This window comes from Canis lupus, chromosome 24 (assembly GCF_003254725.2).
Source record: "Canis lupus dingo isolate Sandy chromosome 24, ASM325472v2, whole genome shotgun sequence".
Lineage (NCBI taxonomy): Eukaryota > Metazoa > Chordata > Mammalia > Carnivora > Canidae > Canis > Canis lupus.
In genome coordinates this window covers 25,088,149-25,098,157 of record NC_064266.1, presented here as the reverse complement: position 1 = coordinate 25,098,157, position 10,009 = coordinate 25,088,149, and the positions used below count along the sequence as shown (strand labels likewise).

The 10,009-nt window shown below is 46.6% G+C and overlaps 1 protein-coding gene across 26 annotated transcripts in view; it reads right to left on the bottom strand.

The window, feature by feature from the left end:
• Positions 1–2,932: 2,932 nt before the first annotated feature.
• The window catches only part of EPB41L1 (erythrocyte membrane protein band 4.1 like 1), a 143,547-nt gene continuing 136,470 nt past the window's right edge, over positions 2,933–10,009 (bottom strand). For all 26 annotated transcript variants that reach the window (XM_025469924.3, XM_025469930.3, XM_049100182.1 and 23 more), the window contains one exon: positions 2,933–6,380. In XM_025469924.3, coding sequence (XP_025325709.1) covers positions 6,372–6,380 — 9 coding nt within the window. In that variant the 3' untranslated portion in view covers positions 2,933–6,371. The remainder of the gene's footprint in view (positions 6,381–10,009) is intronic.

Here is a 10,009-nt window from a genome sequence, read left to right as displayed (position 1 = left end):
CAGTCGCGGTCCCTGAAAGCCGGGGTCAAGATCATGGCTGCCTGGCAGCCACAGTCAAGATGCTCAATCAAGGTCCAGGTCCGCCAGTTTCTACCTGAGTGTCACTACTGGCCCCGTATCACCCAGTTGCAGCTTCCAACCACACTCAGTCCGAGAGAAGATTGTCAGAAACCCAGTATGCGGGGCAGAGAAGAAGCAGTCTTCAGCAACGGTGGCCACCATGTGGGTCCCCCACCCCCCCAACCATAATCATCCAGGGTCCTCAGACCGTGGCTGGAGGGAGAGAACATGCCTGTCTTATTCTCCGTTGTTTCCCTGGCACCTAGCAGGAAACCAGACACAAAGGATCAGCTGGATGTGCGCATACATCACAAGTTTAATTAACAATATTTAATAAATGGCTTCTATTTGGGGTCCTTGCTCTGTGCTTGTGGCTGTACCAGTCAGGGTTCAAGCAAAGAAGCAGAAACAATAAGGAAATATATATTGAGAGTTTTATTCCAAAGAATTGGCTTATATGATTGTGAGGACTGGATAGGTAAGTCCAAAATCCATAGGGCAGGCCATTCATATGTAACTTCTAAGACTCACACTAACCCTAGTAAACAGGGATTAGTATTCCCAATTTATAGAAGAGAAAACTGAAGCTCAGAGAGGTTACACAGCTGGAGAGTGGCAGAGCTAGGATGCAAACCAAGGTCTGACTGGCTCTTCTTGGCTCCGTGCTCCTGCTTCTTAGCTTGTCTGTCACACTTCCTCAGTGACAGCCAGACGCACCAATGTGTCTCAGTCAGAACTTATCCCTTAGTAGGTTGCAGAATAGACTGGGCCCTGCAGTCATGGTTAATCACAATAAGCTGCTGCAGAGTTAACCGGAGATGGCCTCCATCCGTCACAGTCATGCATGTCAATCTCAGTCTGTCATGTCAGTTCCATTTCTTGTCCAAAAAGCTCAGATCCCTCCCCTGCCCTCTTTATTATCAGTGTTGGGCACTGAGCTCTGTGGTCTGGTCTCAGAGCTCCCCATTCTAGCTGGGCTCACCATCTTCTCAGAGACTCCAAAGGCACTGGATTATGGGCATGGAAGCTATAGATGACCCTGGAATCTCATCTTATGGGTCACATGTCCACCCAGATCAGGTTTTTCAACTCTGGTACTACTGACAAATCAGACCAGATTTGTTGTGGGAGCTATCCTATGATTGTAGGATGTTTAGCAGCCTCTCCCCACTAAATGCCAGCAATGCCCCTCAGTTGTGACAACCAAAAATGTCTTTAGACATTGCTAACTGTTCCCTGGGTGGGGGGAGGGCAAAATCCTCCTCCTTCCCCATTTGAGAACCACTGATCTAGATAAATCAACACCAGATTATTCCCAAGCAACACAGAGGCTGACTCTGTATTTCTGGGAAGTAGAGATACAGACCCAAGGTGAGTGGGGACCAATATTTGCAAACTGTGTCCTATACCAGAACTCCATGGGTGACAGATAGCTAAAAGAAACATACAGGAAAAATTTCAGGGATGGATTCACAAAGCTCCTGAAAGCAACTGTCTCTGACAATGGATGGGAGTCTGGAGAGGTTTGAAGGATTGCTCTTACTGTACAGCATTTTGTGTCATTTAGTGAATCACCTTTAAAAAGAAAAAAAATAGCATCTAGTATTCAAAATTACTAGGAAACATTCAGAATTTAAGTTTTTTTAAAAAAATATTATTTATTCATGAGAGACAGAGAGAGAGAGAGAGAGAGAGGCAGAGTCACAGGCAGAGGAAGAAGCAGGTTCCATGCAGGGAGCCTGACATGGGACTCGATCCTGGGTCTCCAGGATCAGGCCCTGGGCTGAAGGCAGCACTAAACCACTGAGCCACCCAAGCTGCCCCAGAACTTAAGTTTTTAAATAGTATTTAGAATGATATGGACCAGGTAATGTAAGCTCTTAAGAGATACATACACCTGGAAAAAGAGTGGAAGAAAATGCACCCAATTATTTGCAGTGGTTCTCACTTGTGAGGTTTTGGGCAAGACAGAAAGGTGGCCTGGGTGAGTCACTTAGTAGAATAAAAAGGAAAGTGTGGTACATGCAACTCAAGTAGCCCAAGGAGTGAGTTTAAGTTTTACATGAATTGTGGGTTTTCAATTTTATATTTTTGCATTTATTTTTATGAACACCTCCTTTCTTTGGCACGTGACACTAGTTTTTGACTTATAGAATATCGTATTTTATATATATATATATTTTTTTTTCTTTTTTTTTTACAGCGTCTGTTTAGACATAAGTCAATAATGAGACGGGTGGCATGGACAAGGATATGGCAACATATGTGGCAGTGGGCAAAGGCTGAAGCTGGATTGCTGTATACTTTATCCACTAGGCTCCCATGGAGAAGATTGTAGGAAGAGACCCCAATATAAGTGCTCTTCTCTTAGAAAGTGGAGGCTATTTCTCCATGCACCAAGCCCCTCTGTATCCTGGGGCCCACATGCTTACTGTTCCTTCTACCTAGAACATTCTTGCTCAAGGTCCTCACCTTACTGTATCTTTTTCACTCAACTCCTCCTCAGGGAGACTATAACTCCCCACCCTATTTAAAGTGGTCTTCTTCAGCGACCATCTCCTTCCTCTGTGCATTTCCTTCCTGGTGTTGATCACTCTGGAATTGTCTCTGATTGCTTGCCTGGTGTATTATCTGTTTCCTGCACTCTACCAGCCTGAGAGTTCCTGGAGGGCAGGAGCTTTGTCTTACTTGATGCTGTGCCTGCAGAGCCTAACCCAAGCCATGGACCACACTGGAAGCTGCAAATATGTGTTGAATGAAAGTGTTCAAGGTTGGGATTTCTCCACACCAGTTTTAGCCCTTCCCACAATGCCAACTTTTACTGGTAGCTAAGGTCAGAGAGAGAGAGAAAGAGAGAGATATGCCAAGGCAGTTTGTGGTTCAGCATCAAACACATTTATTTCACTTTTATTGAGTATACAAGAACAGAGAACACACGCATACAGCACAGAGCACTGAGGTGGGGGGGAGAGCGTGGGGACAAGAGGGGAGGTAGGGGGTGAGTAAAAAGGAACAGGACAGCATCGCAGTTGGTTGGTAAGGTGCTTTTGAAAAAAAAATTATTTAGAGTGATGTTGCTCATGCAATTGCAGGCCAGTCTTGGAATGTGCTTGCAGGATTCAAAAACTGAAACAGGTCCTGGCACTTCCTATACCCTCAGATGGAAAAGATCCCAAGAAAGCAAAACAAGAGAAAATGAAGATCTGTAGGACAGCAGACTGGGAAAAGACCCTGGAGAGCATCTGGTTTATCCTGCTCATTCTACAAATGGGGAAACTGAGACCCAAAGAGGGAGGGGGAGGTGGGACTAGTCCAATGTCACATGATGCATTAGGGGCTGAACCAGGATACCCTCCAGGACATTTTCCACTATGCTACATGGTCTCTTGGGTGGAAAGGCAGCACAGAAAGGATGAGAAATGTGAAAAGGGGAAAAAAAAAAAGAAAAGTAGGTTGAAGATAGACAAGACAAACATCTATATTCTCTATGAAGAGGAGGATGGGGAGGAAACAGTGCCCTAGATTTCAGCTTTGCAGCTCCCCTCCTCCCTGGTGGCACTGCCTGCCTTTCCATGGAAGGAAGGTCACGGCATCCATGGGATGGAGATCTCCGCAAACCCTGGCCAGCCCACAAGCTAAACCTGGTCACTTCATCCCTGTCCCTGCCACACATGCAGGTGCTGTAAACAGGTGTAGAATCCAGAACAAATATTCTCCCTCTGAGGTGTGGCCAGTGTTCTCGGGACGCCTGGTTCCTGCAGAGATAGGGGTGCCTGAGCCAAATTCCGGGTGGCCCAGGAAGGGTGGAACCATCCCAGCTCTTGGCCCAGAAAGAATAGGAACTCTCAGGTTGAGAGGGGTGGAAAGGAGGTTCTGTGGCTTCTCCACCAAGATTGTAAAAAGAACCTGGTGCATGGCAATGAGCTGTGGCACTCGGGGGGAGTTGGAGCGGGCCACCAGTTTTGCTCAGGGGGCAGGGGTGGTGGTGGTGGATGTGGCTGAAGCTGCCATCTGAGCCCTAAGTACAGGGCTTTCACTACCTGCTCTGTCCCATTTTAGCCCTGAGGCAAACACTGTTCTGGTTTCTTGTCCTGTCTCAGGTCGGCACCAGCTTAGCAAACTAAGCATATATATCATTGGGGGTAACTGATAAGTAAGCCTGGGCCCTGGGTGTGTGTGGGAGTATCCCTGGGCAATGGCCAATAATTGGAGAGAATGTGGAAATGCTCTCAGAGGGGCAAGCCATGACTGAAGATGTAAGGCTGGCTCAGAGGACTTCCAGGTCCCTCCCCTCCCCCACAATCTCTCCTTCCGTCCAAGAATAGTGCCTGGCACAAGGAGGTACTTAATAAATTGTTGAACGGATTTAATGAGGACTTTAGAGGTGGGACTGGGGATGTACGATGGGGCTGAGAAATTAAAGTGCAGTGGGGACATATTCCCTCCAAAGGAGGCTCATTGAGCACAGGGAAGCAGCTCACGGCCCGGCAAGCCTGGGAAAGCCCCAGAGTTTGATGGGGTATTCTCCAAGGGCTTCTGTGGTCTGAAGGCAATTTCAGGGACTCTGAGGGTATAAGCTCAGAGCTCAGATGCTGGCTAAAGGGGAGGTTTCCAAAGCCAGAGTCTTATACATAGATGGAGCCTCTTGAGCAACACCACCTTTCATCCTCAGCTTGTTCAGGAGCAGGTAAAGCCTTTGGAAATGAAGTTTGACCTATCAGGGCCTGCTCTGTGTTCACAGTCTCTTACCACAGCTGCTTTGGCCCAGGAAGAAGAGAATGAATGCGGGAGAGGTAGAGGACAAAAGCAAGCTGGGCTCTCCAGACAGCCAGGTTAAAGCCACCATCCTCTGCAGTGGCCAGGGGTGTCACATCTCTTTGAAGGGGGAGTCAGCTGTCACATTGTGGTCAGGGAAAAGACATGTGGCCAAAAAAAGAGAAGACTGAAAATCGAAGCAAACCCCCTAGGGAGGTATGGGGGCTGAGCCAGGAGACCCCTGTAGCAGAATCCTGACTCTGGACCCCACACCTGAGCACAGATCAGGCCCTGGTGGCTACTGCCCGAGGGGGGTGGGGAGGCATCTCGGACTACATCTGTGTTTCTTCCTTCTTGCCAAACCCCTGCCCCTCGGTCTGGGGATCCCACCCCTCCCCACCAATCAACCAGTTACAAATACCACACATTGTATTACTACGCTGAACCATCAGCTCCTACCGTGAGCAACCCACAGCCAGAGTCCAGGTCTCCTTGGCTGGGTTGGTTCAGTGAGATCTAAGAACCTTGGGATACACCAATCACAGTCGGATAATTATAATTTTAAAATGTCAGCTTCATACTTACCAGCACTGTTTATTTTAATATTTGTTTCCTGTTATATGTAATATACATAACTTAAAAGCACATCCATACACATCTCCTACAAGCTGCACCTTCATAATGAGAACCCATAAACATACAATGTCTACTTTCCTTCCTGTGGCTGGGTTGTCTGTTCTCGCTTTCTTTCCTTTTCCTTGTTTCAAACCAGAGTCATCTGCAGCAGCCCTTGGCAGGGCCGGGATACAGAGGGTGGGGGAGGGAGAGGGGAGAGCCGAGACAGAAATGACAACGAGACGTGTGAGTCGAGGGGGAGGAGAGTCAGGAGAAAGGAAGGTGGATTTTGCAGCCCAGTGTCAAGACCCAAAAAATAATAATCCAGTGTTCCTCCTCCTTTCCAAGTGCGGGATTTTCTTTCTTTTCTCAGCAAATGGCCGACGGTGCATGTCTTGCTGCTGCGACTTCTCTTGCTTTGCTGCAAAAGTGTTTCCTTTGCATTGGAGTGGGCAGGACACGCCGTAGGACAAATGGAATGCTCGTGTCTACTCGATGTAACGTGCAGAACCAGGGTCGTATGGAACTCCTACAATCATTGTGGTCTGGCTTGCTTTTGTCGTTCCGCAGGGCTTTGAAAGGGGGAGTGAGAGATTATTGTCATTATATATATATATATATATTTTTTTTTTTCCTGAAAAATCCCGCCAATTCTTCAATTTGTCTGCAAAGGAAATGTAGGCATTCAGATGTTGGTTGTTGCTGCTGGCCAACTGCACGGCCAGCCCCAGCAGCAGTGCAAGGACGCGGTGTTTCCTGTATATATATCTATATCTATATATATCTATATATATATGCTTTTCCTTTCCCAGTCCCTCTTCGGTGACAGTACATCACAGCTGGGACTTCGGTGTTGAGTCGGAGAATCCAGAATGAAGGCCCCTTCTTAATGGTTCTCTGGCTTGGGTTGGACCAGAAACGCCAGCATCTCTTCACAGAGGTCAGGATTCCTAGAACCAGAGGCATGGAGGGAAGGGGATACAAAGAGGACAAGAAAAATTAATAAAGTTTTGTCACTCATCTTTAAATATGTGGCAAAAGGTTATATTAGCTACCTTTCCTGTGTGCCCTTTATTATGGCTCAGGAAGACAGAGTGTCTTATCCAAGGCCACACAGCTTATAAGAGGCAGCTGAGACCTGAAGCCACCCCTGTCTGAACCCAAAGCCCATAGCCATTTGCTCGTTTCCAGGGAGGTGGTATCTTTCTCTTCCACCTGGAAATCTGTCCAAGTTTCCTTTAACACTAAGCAGCTCGGGTCACATGTGGTTCACCTTCTCTTCCTACCTCTTCTCATTCTAAGAGCTGTTTGGTTGTGATTGCAGACCCTCTGTGATTTTCTTCTTTGATCTTCATGGGTCTGTGTGTCCTGAGGATTAAACTCCAAGGGGCTATATTTCAATAAAGAAACTGGAGCCTGGATTCCAGCTCAAGTCTGATTCCAAAATTTTGTGGTTAAGGGCAGGGGCTCTGCAATCAGACTGCCTGAGTTTGAATCCCATTCTGTGGCCTACTAGCTCTGCAAGCTTGGGGGAGTTTCTTAAATTTGTTAGGCCTCACATCCTCCCCAGTAAGAATGGGTGCTTCCTAATGCAGTTGCAGGAAGTGTTTGAAACCAGGGTTAGCAAACAGGAAGTGCTGAACAAATACCAACTGTTATTATTATTATTACTACTGCTATTGTTAACTTAGCTATTTAGATCTCCTTGAGGGCAATGGCTGCTTTTACTTATCTTTGTCTTTCCAGTGGTCAGCACTGTGCATGGTATATAGTAACTACCTCAAACCATTTAACAGGTGGAGTATCATTCCTGCCCTTTACCACTCACATGGGGTCAAGTGCAAATGGAGTCATATACACAAAATTCTTCTCAGTTTATTTGACAGATGGGAAAAATAGAGATCAGAGGGTTCAATGTCCCAGTGAGTTGATGATCTAGAAATGAAACTAGAACCCAAGAACTAGAACCCAAGGTTATTGCTTTGAAACAGGTCAGTGTTTTCTCCTACTATTCAAAATCTTAAAGATAGGAAGCTGGGTGGGGGCCGTCCCCTTGCTGGCAGATTTCAGGAGACAGGTCCTGTCTGAATGAGGTGGGCCAGTGGGAGAAGAGGGAGCAGAAACCACACAATTGGCTTGTGTGTTGTCTGTGAGTAGGTGTGCTTTCCACTCTCACAGCAAGAACTTTAAAGAGGAAGAACTTCTGGAAGGAAGAGTCAGCTGGAGTCTGAACATGTTTCTGGAGGATTCAGGGAGGGAAGAGAAGCTGAAGACCAGCAAGATGGACACCTACGAGAAGGCAGGCCCTTGTGCAGCAGGCTGTTGGCAGAAGCTTATAGTCTGACTTTCTCAGGGTTCTCATGAATGCCTCAACACGGCAAAACCTCCAGGGATAAGGGTGCAGGTTCAGCGCTAAGCACCTTCTGTATGTGAGTGACTGTCCTTGTGTTTCACTGCTATGGACTATTTGTGTCCCACCACCAAAATTCATATGTGGAAGCCTTAACTCAATGTGAGGGATTTGGCAGTGGCATCTTTGGGAGGTACTTCGGTTACAAGGGGTGGGGGTGCTCATTTATAGGATTAGTGCCCTTATAAAAAGAGACAACAGAAATTCTCTCTCTCCTTCTCTCTGCTCTCTTCTCTACAAGAAGACAGCCACCTGCAGACCAGGAATGGAATCTGCTAGCACTTTGATCTTGGACTTCCCATCATCGTGAGAAATAAATGTGCTGTTTGAGTCACCCCATCTATGGTTTGCTGTCACAGCAGCCCAAACAAAGACACTCATAGATTTTACTTATTGTAGCAGCTCTAATTTATAGATTAACTTCATTTTGTAGATGAGGAAACTGAGGCCCAGGGAGGTTCCTCTGGGCACTCTGGAGAAAGGAGCTTTCTGGCTCCAAGCTTGGGTGTGTTCTTTCTACTGAATTCTAATTACCTGAGGATTATTATTATTTTTTACAGTGCAGGCTGCACTTTAGGTCCCATAGCTCAGTGTAAACATGATGTAGGATGTCTTTAAAAGCCTAAAGACACTTCAGAAATGCCAGGAACACCTAAATGATACCATATTATAATTTATTCTTCTCAGTTTATTGCATCAAAGTCCAAATGTGCAGGGTTTTGTTAGCTTCCTTTGAGTTGATAGCAATCATAGTCATCATTAGCTTTTCCAGAGCACTTACTATGTGCCAGGCACTGTGCTAACTACTGTATGTGTGTGATCTCACTAACCCTATGGGATAAGGAGGTTAAGACCATAGTATGGCTTTGGAGTCTCACGAATGAGCTCTGACTCCCTCATCAAGCCACATAGCTATGAGCAAGTCACCTAACATCTCAGGGCTGAGTTGAATAAGCAGATGACAGTACTCATGTCAGGTGTGTAGCCTGGTGCCTGGAACAGTGTAAAGGTTTCATATATTTCAGCAATTGTTATCACTGTGATTACAGTTGCTGACTGCTAGCCAATGAACAAAGTGCAGAGATAAATAATCTGCTGGGAGTCACACGGCTAATAACAAGCAGGGCTGAGATTCGAAGCCAGGTTTGCAGGGTTCCAGATCTTTCCTGGGGGTACCAAGATGCATCCATCCATCAAACCAAATGTTTCAAGCTCTTTAAAAAAGAGTTTTCATATTCTGAGAAGCCTTCTCCCCTAGCATGAGTGAGTCTGACTGCATTAGGGGTCAAAGATGATTCCTACTTGGCAGTAACTAGTGGTAAAGCATATGGGCAGAAAAGGCAAGAGAAAAACATCTGTCTCTCCAGGGTGACATGAACAAGGTGACCTTTACAGAAGAATCTGAGAGGGAGACAGAGAGGAGAGACAGAGAGGGAGAGAGAGAAGGAGTGGGGGTGGAGGGAGAGGGAGAGGGAGAGAGAGAATGTGGTATGTGGGAGAATGGAATCAAAGGAAGAACTAAAAGAGGGGTAAGAAGGCCCCCCTTCCATATGAGATCCTCCAAGCAGGCAGATGTGGAAGGCTGTGGTGTGTGTGTGTGTGTGTGTGTGTGTGTGTGTGTGGTGGGGGAATGGCCAGGATGTGGAGGCAGGGGCAAGAGTTCTGAGTGGTCAGGGAGAATGGGAAGGGAGGAGCCTGGGGGACTGGCTGGAAATGCCCTGGGAAAGATGGGAAGGAACAAGATAGGGAGAGGAGAAAATATGAGAAACACGTGACAGATACTCCAAGAAAGCAAATAAACAACCAGAAAGCCATGACTGGAAGGGACTTGCCCCATCTTTTGGTTTTGCAAATGAGAAAATGAGTGTCCACGGGGGAACAGCTGGGATTGGAGCCAGGTCCCCGGATTCCCAGCATAGAATTCTTTGCATATGGCTGCATATGGACTCCCTAAGGACCAACATATAAATAAAGACCCCCAGGTCCTGTCCGGCTGTTCTGAATCAGATTTATTTTTTATTTTTTTTTTAAAGATTTTATTTATTTATTCATAGAGACAGAGAGAGAGGCAGAGACACAGGCAGAGAAGCAGGCATCATACAGAGAGCCTGATGTGGGACTCGATCCAGGGTCTCCAGGATCATGCCCTGGGCTGCAGGCGGCGCTAAA